Here is a 21246-nt window from a genome sequence, read left to right on the forward strand (position 1 = left end):
AAGAGACCGGTGAGGGGTCGGTTTCGCTTTTTCCTCTATGAAGCGATGAATTTGAGAGGCCAATTATGTTTGGAAATCGTGTTTTTTTGCGAGGCCCGGATCTCAAGAGGCTCCTGGGTGTCGATAAATGGATGATTCATAGAGAAAAGAGGAAGCTTAACACTAATTAGGTCAATCAATCATCAAAACATCATCGGTTCTTAGCAATTCTTAGCAAACTATAAGATAGTTAACGATTGAACATTTTCAGAAATAAAACAGAGATATCCACATATATGTGTATTTACATATATGTACCGTACAAAGACAAAAATAAAGAATAAACAAATTGGCAAGCAAGAAAGAACGGCATTAAATTTATCACATTATCAAAGATGAACAACCAGAAAGCACACACTGAGGCAGACAAAGAGAGAGAGATAGAGAGGGGGGGACAGTCCATGGGCAAAATGTCACCACCTTCAATAAACTAATAATAATAAAACTATTATTATTAGTTATTCCTCATGAGGTTTCTCTTGTTAGTATTTTTTCAAACACGGGACAGGGCGTGCAATCTGGATGTACGTCAGAAAGAGAGGTAAATCAAGACATGGGTTGTTCTTTTTTTAGTTTGGTTTCTATTTAAACTTAACATTTGACTTTAAAGAGGCTGGGTTAATGCATGCTTAAGTAAGTTGCATTTAGGGAAAGTAATATACAATAACACTACAGCAAGCCAGGGTCAGGAAATGGGTATAGGGTTGTCTGAGGGTTCAAAGGTCAGTAAAAAAAGATCACTGCCACCAAGGGCTGTGGGATATTGTCTCAGGAAAAGGAATAATTTGGTCTGCATCCAACACTTTGGGAAGGCACACTAAGGGTGATATACCACCAGCATTACAAAGCATTTAGTCCCACTGCCTTCTCTAATTAATCAAGGGGGGAAATATACTGATAATTAATGGACTACTTTTAGAAACAGTTTAGTAGCTTTATGTTAATGTGCATAACCAACAGCCTTCGCTTGACAGATATACATAGTGTTGTGAGGAGTTCCACGAAAGGGCACAAGGCGTTCCTTTTTTATTTACACCCCTGGTGAATGCAACGCGGGAGGCACATTTGTCTTCCATTATCAAGCGTTCGCCGGCCCTTCGGGCTGTTTCTAGAAACCCTCGTCATTAAAGCAGAACTGGCTAACTTGTCCTTGCTGTGGGAGAAATTATCTTAAGCGTGAGCTGAGTGTTCTTAAGATGTGCCCACTGGCAAATAGCAGCAGGTTTAATGATAATTACGTGAGGTTTCCTTAACAACAGCATTAGATTGAGGCGCCGCTCCACATGCAGCCATTTCTTGGCACGTCAAGTAGATTATTTTGTGCCCATCAACCACCTCTGTTGGTGTTGTGTGGCTATGGTAATGTTCCATCAGCAACCGAAGCTTCTTGTTCTGTTGGATAAACAATAGCAGCTCTGAGTCCACAATTTCATTTGAGACATTGTTTATCTCACTGACTGTGCCCTTGTTGTCTTGTTGGCCGTGTTTGCATGTCATCACTCCATTATTGGCTAACAGCACTTGGCAACTGTTGGTTTTCCACGCTATATCAACAGAACCCTTGGATTGGGAAGGAACCGTGGCAATCAGGGTCTCTGGAGAAGCCTGTGCAGAGGACCTTGATGTGTTGGTAAACACTTTAATCCTGTGTAAGCTCCTGAACAAGCTGCGCACATCTGTGAAGCACATTTCTGAACTAGGCAAACAGCCGCTGTTCTAATGGGTTTGCTTAACGAAATTGTGTTTGTTTAGCTCCGTGCTCGGGTTGAGACCAACGGGGCTTTTTGTTCTAAACCGCTTCCTTTTTGTAAACGATTCTCCACTCTGTAACAAATGCAGTGTTCACCATAGAGTTCATTTCATGTCAAAGGAGATGATGATGGAATTTAAAAAGGACCTCAGCAGGTCGACCTAGTAACCTCGCAGCAGAGGAGTGGGACAAAACAGCCGGTGAAGAGTTCAAGTATCAATGGTTAGAAATAATGATAGAAAATCGAAAATGTGAATCTTTGGCGCTTCCCTCCCTATTTCCTCATTAGCCTGGAGGACTTAGACGTGCCAAGTGCTTGACTATATCTGCTGAATGCCCGTGCTGCCCTTTGAAGAGGAATTAAGCAAATAGAGTCAGCGCTAAACGGTCGACTGACTGAGTGACTGACTACCTCAGCAGCTTTGAGGTTCCAGATGAAGAAAACTCAGGACAGCAGTTTCCCTTCGCTTTCCCCTCTCCCCTCTCCCTCCCTCTCTCTCTCTCCTGGACTGATCCCCGTGTCCATCCAATGTGTGCTGAGGCTCCCGGATTGGAGATGAATCCCATCGGTGTGTCAGGGATTTACCGGTGCTACACCATAAAAGAGGAAAGCCAGCGCACCAAGATGGGACTCTGTCAATGGGATTTTGACGCCGCAAATTGTAGGTGAGTCAGTGGTTTTTGGGGGGGCCTGAAATCCCATTGTGGGGGCTGTGCACATTGTGCACCAGAGAACTGCTGTAGCAGATTCATTCACCCCAAACCCGCTACAGGTAGAGGAAGCTGATTAACAGCCAGCCCGGCTGCACACCACCAGCTCTCGCTGTGGACACAGTTAAAGGGGACATTCTAAGGATTATGCTGGTGTGCAGTGTTGAGGTTTATACCAACCTGTACCGCAAAAAAAAAAGGGGGAAAAAAACTGAGCTCTGTGCCAGAAAGAATTGTTATCTCCTTAGCACACACAACCCCAGCCAGCAGAGGTCCGACTTTTCCCCCAATGTGGACGTTGATCTCCTTCGCTAAACAGCGGACGATGTTAAGTTTAGAGCGGGTGAGGGCGCCAAGGGGGGGAGAGGTCAGTTACTGCCACGTTAGGATATTACACAAACCATCTCTCTTGACTAGAGGAGGAGGCGCTCCCTTCTGGGGTGGTGGTGTTTCACGGCCGCGGTAGCGTGGCAGATAGCTCTTAATCCGTCATCATGTGGCTGGGCGCGCTTTTGGCGTATTAAATTGGCATCTCCTAGCAGACACGGGCGAGTCGCCCCCCTGTCAGCCGGTCGATTTGTTGAGCGGCCATTAGGCTGCACCTCCCGTGCTCCACGGACATGTGTCAGCCGAGTAACCTTTAAACTGATCTGAGGCCCGTGCCAAAGTGACAGCCGGCCCGATGGGCCCTGACGGAAGCCAGGGGCTGACGCCAACGAGGAAACCCACTGATCCGTCCCTATCATACTTCACTCTACGCCCTCTATGGCTGCTCGACAACCCAATACACATGCACGCACGCACGCACGCACGCACGCACGCACGCACGCACACACACATACACCCACCTCTGGGCTCTTCAGAGATCACTCAACTTTGCCCTGATGTTTCCAACCTAATTTCTGATTTTATACTTGGATATTGTCGTTGTCGGGTGGAAACCTTGTATGTCCAAAACTGTTTGTTTTGTATTTATCATTTTTAATATGATTTAAACTAGTGAAAACAGCCGATCTACAAGCACACAACGCCTCGCACCGCGAGGCGTTGTGTGGTTGTAGATCTGCTGTTTTCACTACTTTCGTGTGACGGCCTTGTATGATGAAGCAGGGCTTTACTTTGCGAAAGAACATACAAATTTGAAACTTGGAGATACGAGGTTTCCAGCCGACAACGACGATATACAAGCCTGCTTGGATCAACATGCTCACAAAACGTCACATCGTGAGGCATCGTGAGCTTGCAGATCTGCCATTTCTGCACGACACTGGCGCGCCAACTAAGTATAACATCAGGCACCTCCTGCCACGGATTCCTCTTTCCTGACAAAAGGCCAACGTTCTTACGAAGAGAATTATCACCTTTGCATCTATGCGCCCTGTAGTACTTTTCACACTTGACAACAAACATTCTAAATGGGTGCAAGTTTATTTCCTATCGCAGCCTTTGTGAATATCAGTAGTTGACAGGAAATAAACTTGGACCCAAGCTGTTCCCTAGCAACCCAATTGCACTGACAAGGTCTATTCATCAAAGGCTAACGTGGTAATGGTTCAAGCGGCTCCATTTGTGGCCCATTTATTGAATGTGCTTAATCTGTCTGCATTCCACTTGGCTGTCAGCGCGGCCGTGAAACAGCTGTTCCGACGTAAACCGCTACTAACGGTTCCCCTCTTTGCCGAGATTTATGGATATTAAATGTGCTATTGACGCCATAGTGCAAACGATGAGCTGGTGCAATGCAGCCCACTCACAGACTGTCTTTACTCGGCAGTTAACGGACAAGATTAATATCGGCTTCCGTGGCAGATTTGAATAACCAGTAGACGGTGACGTCTCGATTTTCAGCCACGATGTCTGAGGATCATTTGCACCAATCAGGACTATATAATTACAAATTAATCACTAAACTGTGTTGATTACATGGTAATGACAAGCAGTGATGACATTAATTACTGTGAAATTAGATTTGGGAAGATTGACTTGACTCGGTTGCACCCTAAAACGGAGTAACCTATTATCTTAGTGCCGGTGACGGACACGTCGCAGATTTGTGTTCTTTAATGTGCCTCCCTCCGGGAATGTGCCTTTTGTACGTGTGCTATAAAGCACACCTGTTAGACACACTTTTATCATCAACTTAACCAACTGTTAAGTACGAGTACCGGATGTAAAAGCGTGTCGCAATCCTAATTGAATTACTTTTTCTGGAATCTAAGAATGACCAGAGTTTTCTTCGCTACGCTTCTTAGTTGCCCTCTTGTGGAACTCGCTCAGGATCAAGGGTGGAGGTAAGGTTTAACAGTTTTTAAAAACACACATTCAGACAGACAGACAGACAGACAGACAGACAGACAGACGGACAGAACAACTACAAGACAACAGTACAGCACGAGACAGGCTAGTCTGGCAGACGCAGCAGAGACACACACGCACGCACGCGCACGCACGCACACGCACGCACGCACGCACGCACGCACGCACGCACGCACACACAGAAAGACAGCGGACGCCTCAGAAGCAGGAGCAGCCATGGGGGACAGCAGTGGAACTTATATTCCACCGCCGTAACCCCGATAAACACACACCAAACACATACACTGTTAGCCAGCAGGGGAGGAAGAGGAGGGGAGGAGGAGCTGGGGAGGGAGGGAGTTATTGCCTGAGATTTATGGGTGGAGAATAGAAGCATACAAAATGGCTGCCAATCATATCCCATGCAGAAGCACAGCGGGGGTATAGGGGGGTAAAGGGTAGGGGGGAGAAGACTACTGAGGTCTGACAACGTTACACAGTAGTTAGTATCTGCAGTCCAGTACAGTGTGCATGCTCACACAAATGCCTTCTACTTGGAGCAACAGATAGAATAGAAAAACAGATATACTTTGTGGCAATAAAAGTCTTTTTATGCCATCCGCAGTCAAAACAGACATGTATATGCAGAAAGGCTAAAAGAAAGAGGGAGGGTGAGGCGGAGTGGGAGGAGGAGGAGAAGGAAGGAGGTATAGGAAAAGGAAGCGTGGAAAGATGGGGAAAAGGGGAGTGGGGTGGGGGGGGTGATGTTTTGGGTGGAGGTTTGGGGGAGGGGTGGGGTGGGGTGGGGTTTGGGTGGGGCTGAGGGGGAGTCATTCTTTCACACACAACTTTCTTGAGACAGAATGGGGTTGCCTGCACAAGGCCCAAAAAAGGATGATGGCAAGAAAAGATTTTGTTGCCGTTAATTTCCCTGTGTTGTATCGGAAAATGAGGGGGCGGGTCGATATGGAGCAGGGGCAGAGGAGGGGACGGAAGGGACGGGAATGTTTCTTTGGAAGCCATATGGCACAAAATGCTAAAAAATAATAAAAACATAAAACTAAACCAATCAAAATTGAACACAAAGTAGATGATGAGGAGGAGAACGTTGATTTTTTCCAACCACCAAAAGTTCATGCGGCACAAGATGAGGCAAAAAACGGGAGGAGCGGCTTTTATCCTTGCTTGGAGGATGGACGACGGATGATGGAGGAGGACGTCAAAGGAAAATAAAACGGACACCAAAAGAACAAAACTAGCACCCATCCTCCACCCAGCCCTTACACCACCCACCCACCGCCCTTACCCACCCGCCCCAACCCAAAGCAAAGTAAAGGAAAACGAAAAACATAAAAAAATAAACTGAAATCATTTGTGACCCGGCTCAGTCGGGGTCCAAATCGATAAGAGCACAACAGAGAGATGTTCATAATGTGCAATCGCAGGAGGAGAGAATGGAGAACGAAAAGGATAAAGAAATCAAATTAAACCAAACCAACCCAACAGACAAACTTGTCATGTCATGCAACTGGTCACAGCTGGAAGCAGGGGGCGAGGAATGAGGGCATGAATTTCTGTGTCGACATGGTGGAATGTATGTACAGTATGAGTGTGTATGGCTATGGCTATGTATGTTGCCACTATATGAGGGGAGGGTACCATGTTGTTCACGTTATAGTCCTTGTTTCTTTAAAGTCCTTACATAAACCTTACACTACCGGTTACTTGCACTTCCACTTTTGAGCATACTTGGGTTTGTGGCTCTGCAAATAATGGCGACAACGAAAACACAAGCTGTCACACATTCTGTCCGTTCAATTTAAGTAATCTTAGATTTGCACACTCCGGTAAATTATGCTTGCAAACGCGAGTTGTAACCTGAAGAGAAAATTACTTTTTTTATTCACATCAGAGCCTGTGAACACAAGGAGCAGGAAAAACGTGCGCACAATTTCCAGGGAAACTGAATGGCGTTGCAGGCGGGATAAGGCTTCAATAGAGATGAGTCGCTTTCGCACATATAAGCTAAATTAATGGCTGATTGATAGTCGCATATCTCTCATTATGTGGCAATATCAACACATATTCAGAGGACTCGTTTAAATAAATGCCTAACGCTATCTTTTGTTTATCTCTGGCCATGAGGTAACAGTGTGCAAAAGCGACTGATTGTTTCTGAATGAAAAGAAGAAGAAGAAAAAAAGAAAAGCGGCATTGTTGGCCTCATTATTAGCTACAAAAAGTGGACATATGCTCGGTGCCAAGCCGGGGCATATTTAGCCAGATTAAGGCGGCATCAATTAGTCCGCCGTGATGGCGTTTTGAAGGACAGCGCGGCAATTAAAATCGCCTGAGCTTGGTAATGATTTCCGCGAGGGCCTGAGGGGAATATAAGTCTCTCTCGCACACTCAGCCGGTTTCAGCGGAGCTCAGTGCACTCCAGGTTTATCCCCCCCCCCCGCCCCCCCACGCCACTGGGACGAGAGCCAAACCCTCCCAGGCTAGGCCGATCGAGGCCTGCTGACTGACAGCTGCATATTAAAACATCCACGGCGGCGGCTGCTGCGGCCCAAACCCAAGTTGTCTCAAAGGAACCTTTTTTTTTTCTCGTTTAGATCTGAGGGCTGTCTGCTATCTTATGGCTCAGACACATCGAGCGTTTGCTTTACCAGCTGCACCGCTCAGAGAGTGTCTGACTTGGAATATTATCACTTTGACCTAATGACATCTACAGTGTGTCAGTGGGTGCATGTCAGAGTATATCGTTGTTGTCGGGCGGAAACCTTGTATCTCCAAGTTTCAAATTTGTACGTTCTTTTGCAAAGTAAAGCCCTGCTTCATCATACAAGGCCGTCGCACAAAAGTAGTGAAAACAGCAGATCTACAAGCACACAACGCGTCGCGACGCGAGGCGTTGTGTGCTTGTAGATCGGCTGTTTTCACTACTTTAGTTCTTTTTTTAAAGGATAAATGCAAAACGAACGGTTTTGGACTTACAAGGTTTTCACCCGACAACGACGATATGTGTGTATGTGGTGTGTGTGGGTGTGGGTGTGTGTGTGTGTGTGTGTGTGTGTGTGTGTGTAAGGGGAGGAGGGGAGGAGGGGGGAAGAGAGACGATGCGCACAGAAATTCGAGGATATCTGTTCTCTATTAGAATGTTTCAGGTAAGGCAAGCCTCCGACGAAGGAAAAACAGAGGTACAAACAAGAGAAGAAGGAAGAGGAGGAGCGAGGAGGAAGAGCGAGGAGGAGGAGGAGGAGGAGCGAGGAAGAGGCTCCGTTGCAGTTAGTCTGCTACATATCACAGTATCTATGCTGAAAGCATCTTTTTGCTCTCGAAAGAATCTCAAAATGTATCCTCTGTCGATAGGGGGGAAAGGGTGGGGGGACGCACACACACGCACAGCAAGAGGAGATCAGACCATGTACAGGACAGATACATTTTGAAGCATCAGTGTGGGCGACATGGGGCTCGATACTAATTTTGCACTTTTGTCAACCCTACGGTTTTCCCTTTTCCTTTTTTTCTCCCTCTCTCTCCCTTGGCTCAGCCCAACTGAACGCTGAGCGGACAAAATTAGTATCGCCGCCTCGCCATGTCTGCGTCTGGAGGCCCCTTAACAAAGTGTAACTTGTACTGGGGATTTATTAAGTGTGGACTTTATTAGCTGCAGTCTCAGGCTATGCTCATATACTGTATATGTATATATATAAATATATACATTTATATACAGTGTATATTGAGCAGAAGTCGAGCACACACTGTTAATGTGTTCTCTAACAGAGGGCACGCTAAGGATACCATCTGACAACTTACTTCTTCTTTCATCCGCCTACTTCCAAGTGCTTAGAGCTCTTTAAAGTTTACATACACACTGAGAGGACCCCAACCATCCTCTCTCTCTCTCTCTCTCTATCTCTAACTCTAACTCTCTCCGCCCTCCCCCCTCGCGCTATATTGTGTATGTTTTTCTCTGCTGGCGGTGCTTTGCTTTTATAGGAAGTCGTTTGAAGTTACACTCGAGGCTCCCATGGGGACATGATGCTTAGAGGAGTGGCTCCTCTCGACGTAGCAAAAAAAAAAAAACTCAAAAGAAAAAAGAAAGAAAGAAAAGGAAGAGGAAGTAACAGACCGAAGGTTTTTCGAGAGCAAGCAACATCAGCGCGACGCGCCGGTCCTACCTGCGTGTCCCGAGTCGCACTCCTCCAGATCCTCGTCGTCGCTGGAGCACTCGGCCGACGACACGATGTCGTCCGTCGTCTGCTGAGAGGGATGGACACACACGCACACACACACACACACACACACACACACACACACACACACAAAGAAGCACGTACGCACATCATCAGAGAACACACTCACACAGAATCGTGCATTCGTACACGCACACGTGTAGACACAAACCCAGACACACACACACACACACAGAAAATAAGATGGTCAGAAATAGGGCATTCATGAATAGTGATTTTTAGTATTCGAATTATTCGACCTCAAAGTATTCGAATAGACTGGCAAAACTGTCAAATATTAAGTAAGCAAGAGGCGGACATTGTGAAAATAGCCGATCTACATGCTCACAACGCCTTGTGTTGCGAGGCGTTGTGAGCATGTGTGAGTAGTGCTTGTCAGGGTGGGGGTCCCCAGTTCAAATATGTTTATTTTGGGGGTCAGGGCCTAAAAAGGTTTGAGAACCCCTGGTATAGAGCATTAACAGATTCATCCACCAGGGGCATTGACAACTCATTCTTATGACTTCCTATCTAGCCAAGCTTTATAAACTATATATTTTTTAAAGAGAAAACAATAAAGAAATAAAGAAATAAGTGAATATTCGACTTCGGTGAACAACGTTGAATAGTGACTTTGATATTCGAATATTCGAATATTTGGTGAATGCCCTAGTCAGAAATGGCGCGGTGCATTGAGTCCTCAACTGTACAACTCCCCACAGACTTCAAGGATATAGCGCTGGCACTCACACCCCCCACACACACACACACACACACACACACACACACACACACACACACACACACACACACACACACACACACACACACACACACACACACACACACACACACACACACACACACACACACACCACAACGGCCTGTCCTTCGCCATTCATATATCACTTTGAGGCAATCATATTTCACCGTGTTTATCATTCCTCACTTTACGGCGCGTCCTGCCTGCACAGATAATTGTTTTCCTTCGCTCGGCACTCGCTCTGCCGCCGGATTATTTACCGCCGCTCCCCCCGCCCCGCCGCTCGCTTCACAATCAATGGCCCCCGCCGCCAAGCCCTCGCCAGATCAACACTGTCCGGGACTCTCTGATTTGTGTGTGTTGTGTGTGTGTGTGTAGGGGAGGCCATATCCGGACCTGCAGTGGATTATCTGCACCTTCCAAGTAGCCCACAATTCTGATTTATCCCCCCCCCCACACACACACACACACACACACACACACACACACACACACACACACACACACACACACACACACACACACACACACACACACACACACACACACACACACACACACACACACACACACACACACACACACACACACACACACACACACACAGCGCCCACCTCCGGTTCCGGGTCGACCTACGGAGGACGACGTGGAGGTTGTATTTCACGGCGGCGGCGACGTGCCAAGCGGGCCCCCGCCGTTTATTAGAAGGGATTGGTGGGGCCGATAAAATAAGCCCTGTCACCGAGCAGGGGTTATGAAATCAGAGCGCTGATTGAGTTTTCCCCGTCCGTCCGGGGCCCAGGGTGCAGGGACTCTAAATATCATTGGGTTTGACAGACTAATGAAACGCGGCCCCCGACGCCTCTCTCTCTCTCTCTCTCTCTCTCTCTCTCTCTCTCTCTCTCTCTCTCTCTCTCTCTCTCTCTCTCTATCTGCTCGCTGCCTTTATTTCCATGTGCCGTCTCCCGCTGATGATGATGTTAATGCTAATGCCCCAGAGGACGCACGGACACACACACGCGCACACACACACACACAGAGGAGGAAACTTTAGCACGGCGTTTTTATAAATGCCATTTTCACAATCCTTTGCCATTTGTATAGCGCTAACCCTAATGCCTGCATGCGTTGTATGTACAGTATCCCGCAAACGTAAGTACACCCCTCTCATTTCTGCAAATATTTAATTATATCTCTTCACGGGACGACACTGAAGAAATGACACGTTGATGCAATGTAAAGTGTACAGCTTGGATAACAGTCCTCTCCTCAAAGTAACTCGTCATACAGCCATTAATGTATAAACTGCTGTCAACAAAAGTGAGTACACCCCTAAGCGATGAAAATGTCCAAATTGGGCCCAAGTGTCAATAATTTAGGTAGCCACCATTACTTTCCTGCACTGCCTTAACCCTCTTTGGCATGGAGTTCACCAGAGCTTCACAAGTTGCCAATGGACCCCTCTTCCACTCCTCCATGACGACATCACAGAGCTGGTGGATGTTAGACACCTTGCGCTCCTCCACCTTCCGTTTGAGGATGCCCCACAGATGCTCAATAGGGTTTTGGTCTGGAGATATGCTTGGCCAGTCCATCACCTAGCCCAGTTTCCGAAGTGAGGGGATCATGCTCTGCTTCAGTATGTCACAGTACATGTTGCCATTCATGGTTCCCTCAATGAACTGTAGCTTCCCAGTGCTGGCAGCACTCATATTTTGTCCCTCAAGTAAGCCTACATAAATACAAGTACAGTGTACACACACACAGACACACACGCATGCACGCACACACTACATTTAAATATACAAAAGAAATGCTGCTGAGGGAGTCTGTTTTTTGTATTATACTATTAATATACTTTATGTATGTGATTAGGGATTATTGTTGGTGCTTTTCTGTCTTGTATTTGGAAATGCTCTTGTGCCTGTTTTGTCGGTTTTGTATATGTGTGTGTGTGGGCGTGCACGTGCGTGCGTGTGTTTATACGATTATGTGCTCCGGCGATGAGAAAGCGAAACTGAAGCAAGACGGGGGACTCTCTAAACTAAATTGTTGCAAAAGATGGCCCCCTGGTAAGTGTGATATTATTTATTGAAGGCACATTACGAGCATACAAAGTCTTGGTTCTTGCTGAAAGGGGGGTTATTGCTTGTTATTATGATAGCGGCGGGTAGGCTGCGAGAGATACGAAACACCACAGCCACTTCACATTCAGTTCCAGCCATTACAGCCCTTGACGATCGCACGTTACAAGTTCAAAGAATCAACGCATGCCTACGTGTTTCTCTGCTGTAGCTTACATTCATGCAGCAGCAGCCCATATGCCTCGAGCATCTCGGCCTGTACAACTGGCCTGTACTGATCTCTAGAATACAATGTTCAAATCCACCGTGGTTCATCCGGCTTTGTTGGGCGTCTATACGAACACAATTTGCCCTGTGTTTGGGGGAGGGAAGCCGGGCGGAGAGGGTGAGAATAGTCATTGGCTGGGTTTCCCAAAGCAATTTTAGCCCATCGTAGCTCAAACATGGTCGTAGAGACCGAGCCCCGACCGTCATGTTCCCTGGTTTAAATGAGTTCGGACAGAGTGTCTTTTTTAGCCCCCTACAACTACACCAACATTCAGATTTCACAAACAAAGTGCTTAATAAAGTATCACGCTTGTCTAAATACGGTATGGCATTCTATAATTAGCTGTAACCCCTGTGTTCTTTAATAAGAAGCCTTTTTATCCGATCGCTTTCTGTTTTCCCACATATTTCCTGTCGTTCTCCATTGAGATGTGGGCGTGGCCTTGCAAAAATGGGTCCGGAAATACATGGGAAAACAGAAAGCGATCTGATGAAAAGGCTTTGTATTAAAAAACACGGAGGTTATGGATAATTACAGAATGCCGTACCGTAATTAGACAGGTGTGAGACTTTATTAAGTACTTTGTTTGTGAAATCTGAATGTTGGAGTAGTTGTAGGGGGCTAAGGGGGCTAAATGGGTTCGGGCAGACGCTCTGCCCGAACCCATGTAAACCAGCTAGGGAACATGACGGTCGGGGCTCGGTCTCTACGACCATGCGTGAGCTACGAAGGGCTAAAATCGCTTTGGGAAACCCGGCCATTGCACGTAATCCTATGGGCGGGGGCGGCGCTTGACGAAGGTCAAAAGGACACTGGCAGGTGAGCCAGAAGGATATGACAGCAGTGACAACACAGAAAAATGTGTGTGGGGAGGAAACAGTTACAGTGTACACTACAGTACCTTGGCTTACATCCTCTAGTAAACCTGACCTGAGTTGGCTCTGTTGGTCAGCTCTTTTTTATTTATTTTTTGCATACTGTACAACATCTATCCTCGCTGAAAACAGCAGATCTACAAGCTCACAACAAGGTCGTAGATCTGCTCTTTTCGGTGACCGTTCCCCACAGACATTGCTCTCCGACATGTAGGACTGTCACAATTATTACATAATCGTCTAATGGCAATTATTTTACATAATCACAATTATTTTTGTGATAATCGTCATAATCGTTTACATGTTGAAAGAAAAATGTTTATATACTGTATGTTCAAACATTTAAAAAATAGTGGAAATAGCAGATCTACAAACTCACAACACGTTGTGACGCGTTGTGAGCTTGTAGATCGGCTATTTCCACTATCAATGTTCTTTTTATAGTGTAAAGTTGTCAAATGTCCTTCATTTCTTTGTATATTTAGGTTATGTGTCATATCTACCATGTGCAGCAACTTCAAAGCACACAAGCCAAACAGAAATGTAATTGTGAACGACAAAAAGACAATTAAATCGTTAATCGCAATTATTTGAGTGACAATTAATCGTCATGTAAAATGTCATAATCGTGACAACCCTACCGACATTCCTCCGTCTGTACGCTTGCCAACGACATGCGCGGAGGGACACGTTCCTCAAGCTGCTGAGACGTCTGCAGGCAGAAGAAGCCCGAGGATCTGGGCTTTACTCGTGGCCTGTGGCTGTCCCCTGCTTTTCAATAACATTCCCAGCAGAGAAACCACTGCTCCAGCTTACGGGACAAACACATTACATGCCCCCAGGACGCGGCACACCACACTGCTTGTACCAGTTGTGAACCAGCGTGTGTGCATGCGTGTGTGCGTGTGTGCGTGTGTGCGTGTGTGTGTGTGTGTGTGTGCGTGTGTGCGTGTGTGTGTGCGTGCGTGCGTGCGTGTGTGTGTGCCCGTGCGTGTGTGTGTGTGTGTGAAGCAGTGTCAGGCTAATCCATGTAATAACACAACCTTAGCCAGGCTTTGGGCTCCATGGGTAAAAGCCGTGGTACATCCATCTCTCTCACACGGAGCTTCTAATCTCCTCCCTCGCTTTGACCTGACCTCACACAGAGGCCCCGAGTAACGCGATAATAAACTTTATTTCACAGAGCACTCGCCGAAACAACGCGTTTTAGATCAAACGGCGTCGAAAGCCAATCGAAATGGGAAAGTGCACTGCAGTGTGACAATAATAATAATACAAAAAAAAGGGATCAAGCAATAAGGTTTCAACATCTAAATTATGGAGAGGCCATTTTTGACAAAGGCAAGCATTCATAGGGAAGAAATATATCGTCGTTGTCGGGTGGAAACCTTGTATGTCCAAAACCATTCATTTTGCATTTACCATTTTAAAAATGATTTAAACTAGTGAAAACAGCAAATTTACAAGCACACAACGCCTCGCAGTGCAAGGCGTTGTGTGCTTGTATCTGCTGTTTTCACTACTTTTGTGCGATGGCCTTAAGACCTTGTGAAAAAACATACAAATTTGAAACTTGGAGATACAAGGTTTCTGCCCGACAGTGACGATATGTATGAAATAAGTAGTGGGCAATAAAATGATGTACGTCGGGAACGAAGCAAGTTGAGAGTGCATGCCCCACCCGTTGCACCTGTTGTCAGAGTACTCGTCCTTACCCCACAGACACAGAGATTTGGTGCGTTTTACACAACGCAGACAGACACAGACATACAGTACAGCAGGGACGTGCAGAGAATGTTAGAGAGGCAGGGGCTGACATTTCTAAAATGGCCTTTTGGTGGAAATATCGAAAATAGCAGACCTCCAAGCTCGGCTATAGGTTGGCTATTTTCGGTACTTGATACCACACATAATCAAGTGAATACTGGAGATGTGGCGTAACGGCATGGATTTGTACACAGAGGGCAATTCTTTCAACATAAGATGCTGCGTTCAAGTTCAGGAGAGTTTGGACTAGGCAATTGGATGGATGGATGAATTCTCTTGAATGCTGCATGCCTTCAGGTATGGCATGGAAAGAGGGCATTTGTATTTCTTTCACCGTAGTGAAAACTGCATTCATGGTCTGGAGAGGGCACTTTTTACAGATGGGTAAAAGGGGCAGGGGCTCAAGCTCCCTTTGATGTCTATGTGTGCACGTGCCTGCAGTACAGTGCGTAGTTTTTAATAATACATATAATATAACATACATAATAATACAATAATACTCGTAAAGTTAATAATATATATACTTTGTACACATTACACATAGAGTATATACATACAGTAGGTACAGTATAGGATTTAACAAGTGACTTAAAAGAAGACACCCGTGCACCACTGCACCAAGGATTACTGTAAACGATAGAATAATCAAATCCTTTCCGCTCCCACCAAATCCATGTTAATAAGGAAGGCCCAGCGGCGGCCTTGACACGGTTCCACTGAAACGGTCATCTGCACCAATATAGCCAATGTTCTGCATTTGATTGAAACCCTTCAATAGAACCGAATATAGTCGACCATATCATATCACATAACCGACTTCAATTCATCTCGGTGTAGAGATTGAAAAGGGTCATTGATATGCATGTTGGACATTCATAGAGTCTGCGAGAAGGCTGTCACGTTCTGCGCTTATTTTCGCCGTGAAATATATGATGTAGCCTACCATATTGCCCATTTTGTACCGTGCCAGATTGAAATGTTGCTCCCGCTATACTGGGACAATGCAGAACCAATGAAGTGACACGCAAAGCTATAGGAAACCTTCCCCTTGATATTGGCCGGAGATGTCAATCACGTAGCGGCACGAGGCTGGATGGCGTGAATGCATCGAGGGTTGTGAAGCTGGATGGTGTGAATGCGTGGAGGGGAGGGGTGCATGGCTGAATGGTGTGAAGGCATGGAGGGGTGCAGGGACGTGCAGAGAATGTTAGAGAGGCAGGGGCTGACATTTCTAAAAAGGCTTTTTGGTGAAAATATCGAAAATAGCCGACCTCCAAGCTCACAACGCGTCGCAGCGCGACGCGTTGTGAGCTTGGAGGTCGGCTATTTTTGGTGCTTCATACTAGGAATGTCCTGATACCGGCCTATTTTGCTCTACTCGTACTCGTCCGATATTGCTCACGGCAGCGCCAGATACCATTTTGTTTCATAAATATGTTGGTAACAACACAGTTTTGTGTGTGTTAGTTCAACTAATGAACAGTGTTTTCACCTTCTCTCACTATAGGCATGACAACATAATTATTTAAAGCATTTTATTTTGGAGCGCCACACACTATTTAAGCACTTGTACAGAAACTTAACTTACAGTATTGGTATTCGGTATCGGCAAGTACTCAAATCGTACTTGTACTTGGTCAGCAAAAAAGTGGTATCGGGACATCCCTACTTCATACCACACTGAACTAAGCATAATCAAGTCAATACTGGAGATGTGGTGTATGGCATGGCATGGAGAGGGCAATTCATGTTCAGGAGAGTTTGGACAAGGCAATTCTCTTGAATGCTGCCTTCAGGTATGGCATGGGGTATTTGCATTTCTTTCACCATAGTAAAAACTGCATTCATGGTCTGCAGAGGGCACTTTTTACAGGTGGGTAAAAGGGCAGGGGCTCAAGCCCCCTTTGATGTCTATGTGTGCACGTGCCTGGAGGGGTGCATGACTCCCTCGTTAATTTTTATTGATAATGAGCACCTTATCGATCCTGCTTATTGAGCCGGGCTTTTATCGAGCCCACTATTGAGCGTTTTCTAATTCTAAGATATGAGACGACATATTCAGAACATAACTGGTATCTTTTTGTATTGGCCAGTTGTTGTGACTGTGAGTTTATGGCTGACCACCATCTATGAAGATGACAATTGACAAAAGTAACAAATATCACTAGAAAAATATTGTTCCTTCGAAACAATTGTGGGCTCGCTTAAAGCCAGAAAACAATGGCTATAAAAGCACAAAATGTCAAGATCGCAGGCAGTGCTCTCTTTGACGTTAATACTGACATCAAAGATTGGTCCATTTTGTTCCAAAAATGTGTTATGCAAAAGTTGACCCGCTGGTGGCGCTATAACAGGCCAATGTGAGAAGGTTGGTATGTGTTCCTTGACCTATTGGGAATGTGCTTGCAAGATTTCACGCACATCCCAGGCTGTGTTCATGATTTGAGGTGTTTTTGGCTTTGGCCACTTTATCGCTGCTTGCAGCTATATTCATTTTTTTTTTTTTGTGTGTGTGTGTGTGTGCACTTCATAGGCATATTAGATAAAGGTCCTTAGATTGTGTGTAGAATGTTTCATGCAAATTGAAAAAAAAAATCCTAACGGGTTTAAGCGTTTCACAAACTGCTCAAAATGATATAGCGCCCCCCTTTGGCCAATTGGGGTAAGATTGGTTTTAGTGATATTTGGACTAACACTCTACATCTTTGCCAAATGCCATGAACATGTTACTTTGCATGTATGATTTAGAGGCAGAAGAATAATTTGCATAAAAATGCAATATTGTTTGAATTATTTAAAAAAGCATGTTTCAATGTTAAAGAAATCCGATCTGACAGATCTTTAGATATCGGTCCAAAGTTCACGTAAAAAAGGTTTTGTGCACGTGACGCGAAAATTCCAGAATAATAGCGGGTTTACGCGTTTTACAAACTGCTCAAAATGGCGGAAAATCGAAGGGCGGAGCTTACTTAACAACGACACAGATGTCTTCCGCTTGAGTCAAAGCACGCGTGTAACAAGTTGCATGTCTTGTAACGAAACGAGTCATGACTTATGCCCATTTGAAGTTTGAATTTTCAAACGCTTCGTATAGCGCCCCCCTTTGGCCGATTGGAATAAAATTGGTTTCAGTGATACTTTGACTAACCCTCCACATCTTTGCCAAATGCCATGAACGTGTAACTTTGCATGTATGATTTAGAGGCCGAAGAATAATTTGCATAAAACCGCAATATTGATTGAATTATTAAAAAATTATATTTCACTTTAAAAGAAATCCGCCGAGACTAGTTTGACCGTATTGGTCCAAAGTTCATGTGAAAAAAGTTTCGTGCGCGTTACGCAAAAATCCCAGGAGGAGATAGATTTTTACTGTTTTTCATATAATTCCTAATTGTGGGAGACCTAAAGGTCAGAGGTCAAAAGTTAGAGGGTAAATGTTGTTCGGCATGAGGAGACGCATAAGTGTATACAGGTTTCATGGCTGTACGTATAACACACCATGAGCTATACCTGTTCAAAGATCGCATTTTCGAAGGCTTCCTACAGCGCCACCATTTGGCCGATTGCTGTAAAAAATAATAGCACACTTCGCCACTGTAAGCTGAACACATTGATGTTTTTATTTTCATTTTCTCACTAAGTATGTAGGAGTAGAAAGGAACCGAAGTTTTGAGGAGAACTTGATATGACGGTTAGATATTGTCACTAGAAAAATATTGTTCCTTCGAAACAATTGTGGGCTCGCTTCTAGCCAGAAAACAATGGCTATAAAAGTACAAAATGTCAAGATCGCAGGCAGTGCTCTCTTTGACGTTACTGACGTCAAAGATTGGTCCATTTTGTTCCAAAAATGTGTTGTGCAAAAGTTGACCCGCTGGTGGCGCTATAACAGGCCAATGTGAGAAGGTTGGTATCTGTTCCTTGACCTATTGGGAATGTGCTTGCAAGATTTCACGCACATCCCAGGCTGTGTTCATGATTTGAGGTGTTTTTGGCTTTGGACACTTTATCGCTGCTTGCAGCTATATTTATTATTATTATTTTATAATTTTTTTGTGTGCATAGGCATGTTAGATAAAGGTCCTTAGATTGCGTGTAGAATGTTTCATGCAAATTACAAAAAAATCCTAGAATAAAAACGGGTTTAAGCGTTTTACAAACTGCTCAAAATTATATAGCGCCCCCCTTTGGCCATTTGGGGTAAGATTGGTTTCAGTGATATTTGAACTAACCCTCTACACTATTTTGTCATGAAAATGTGACTTTGCATGTATGTTTTAGAGGCAGAAGAATAATTTGCATAAAAATGCAATATTGTTTGAATTATTTAAAAAAGCATGTTTCAATGTTAAAGAAATCCGATCTGACAGATCTTTAGATATCGGTCCAAAGTTCACGTAAAAAAAGTTTTGTGCACATGACGCGAAAGTTCCAGAATAAAAGCGGGTTTACGCGTTTTACAAACTGCTCAAAATGGCGGAAAATTGAAGGGCGGAGCTTACTTAACAACGACACAGATGTCTTCCGCTTGAGTCAAAGCACGCGTGTAACAAGTTGCATGTCTTCAAACGAAACGAGTCATGACTTATGCCCGTTTGAAGTTTGAATTTTCAGACGCTTCGTATAGCGCCCCCCTTTGGCCGATTGGAATAAAATTGGTTTCAGTGATACTTTGACTAACCCTCCACATCTTTGCCAAATGCCATGAACGTGTAACTTTGCATGTATGATTTAAAGGCCGAAGAATAATTTGCATAAAACCGCAATATTGATTGAATTATTAAAAAAATATATTTCACTTTAAAAGAAATCCGCCGAGATTAGTTTGACCGTATTGGTCCAAAGTTCATGTGAAAAAAGTTTTGTGCACTTGACGCGAAAATCCCAGGAGGAGATAGATTTTTACTGTTTTTCATATAATTCCGAATTGTGGGAGACCTAAAGGTCAGAGGTCAAAAGTTAGAGGGTAAAAGTTGTTCGGCATGAGGAGACGCATAAGTGTATACAGGTTTCATGGCTGTATGTATAACACAGCATGAGCTATACCTGTTCAAAGATCGCACTTTCGAAGGCTTCCTACAGCGCCACCATTTGGCCGATTGCTGTAAAAAGTAATAGCACACTTCGCCACAGTAAACTGAACACATTGATGTTTTTATTTTCATTTTCTCACTAAGTATGTAGGAGTAGAAAGGAACCGAAGTTCCCGTCTACTATATGACTGCCTGATAGATAAATAAATAATGACAATATCTAAAGTGTGCTCGCCTTATAGGCGAGCCCACAACTAGAAAAATATTGTTCCTTCGAAACAATTGTGGGCTCGCTTCAAGCCAGAAAACAATGGCTATAAAAGTACAAAATGTCAAGATCGCAGGCAGTGCTCTCTTTGACGTTACTGACGTCAAAGATTGGTCCATTTTGTTCCAAAAATGTGTTGTGCAAAAGTTGACCCGCTGGTGGCGCTACAACAGGCCAATGTAAGAAGGGTGGTATCTGTTCCTTGACCTATTGGGAATGTGCTTGCAAGATTTCACGCACAATGCAGGCTGTGTTCATGATTTGAGGTGTTTTTGGCTTTGGCCACTTTATCGCTGCTTGCAGCTATATTCATTATTATTATTATTTTTTTGTGTGTGTGCACTTCATAGGCATATTAGATAAAGGTCCTTAGATTGTGTGTAGAATGTTTCATGCAAATTGCAAAAAAAAATCCTAACAGGTTTAAGCGTTTCACAAACTGCTCAAAATGATATAGCGCCCCCCTTTGGCCAATTGGGGTAAGATTGGTTTTAGTGATATTTGGACTAACACTCTACATCTTTGCCAAATGCCATGAACATGTTACTTTGCATGTATGATTTAGAGGCAGAAGAATAATTTGCATAAAACTGCAATATTCATTGAATTTATTTAAAAAGGCATGTTTCAATTTTAAAGAAATCCGATCTGACAGATCTTTAGATATCGGTCCAAAGTTCACGTAAAAAAAGTTTTGTGCACGTGGAGCGAAAATTCCAGAATAAAAGCGGGTTTACGCGTTTTACAAACTGCTCAAAATGGCGGAAAATCAAAGGGCGGAGCTTACTTAACAACGACACAGATGTCTTCCGCTTGAGTCAAAGCACGTGTGTAACAAGTTGCATGTCTTCAAACGAAATGAGTCATGACTTATGCCCGTTTGAAGTTTGAATTTTCAAACGCTTCGTATAGCGCCCCCCTTTGGCCGATTGGAATAAAATTGGTTTCAGTGATACTTTGACTAACCCTCCACATCTTTGCCAAATGCCATGAACGTGTAACTTTGCATGTATGATTTAGAGGCCGAAGAATAATTTGCATAAAACCGCAATATTGATTGAATTATTAAAAAATTATATTTCACTTTAAAAAAAATCTGGTTGATCAATCTGACCGTATTGGTCCAAAGTTCATGTGAAAAAGGTTTTGTGC

General features: G+C 44.5%; 1 protein-coding gene across 1 annotated transcript in view; it reads right to left on the reverse strand.

The window, feature by feature from the left end:
- The window catches only part of nrxn3b (neurexin 3b), a gene marked incomplete at both ends in the record, with an annotated part of 590571 nt that overhangs the window by 5257 nt on the left and 564068 nt on the right, over nt 1-21246 (reverse strand). The window contains one exon of the mRNA XM_080744342.1: nt 8980-9058. Within this exon, the coding sequence (XP_080600468.1) occupies nt 8980-9058 (79 nt within the window). The remainder of the gene's footprint in view (nt 1-8979; nt 9059-21246) is intronic.

This window comes from Nannobrachium achirus (assembly GCF_963921795.1).
Source record: "Nannobrachium achirus genome assembly, chromosome: 16".
Taxonomy (NCBI): Eukaryota; Metazoa; Chordata; class Actinopteri; order Myctophiformes; family Myctophidae; genus Nannobrachium; species Nannobrachium achirus.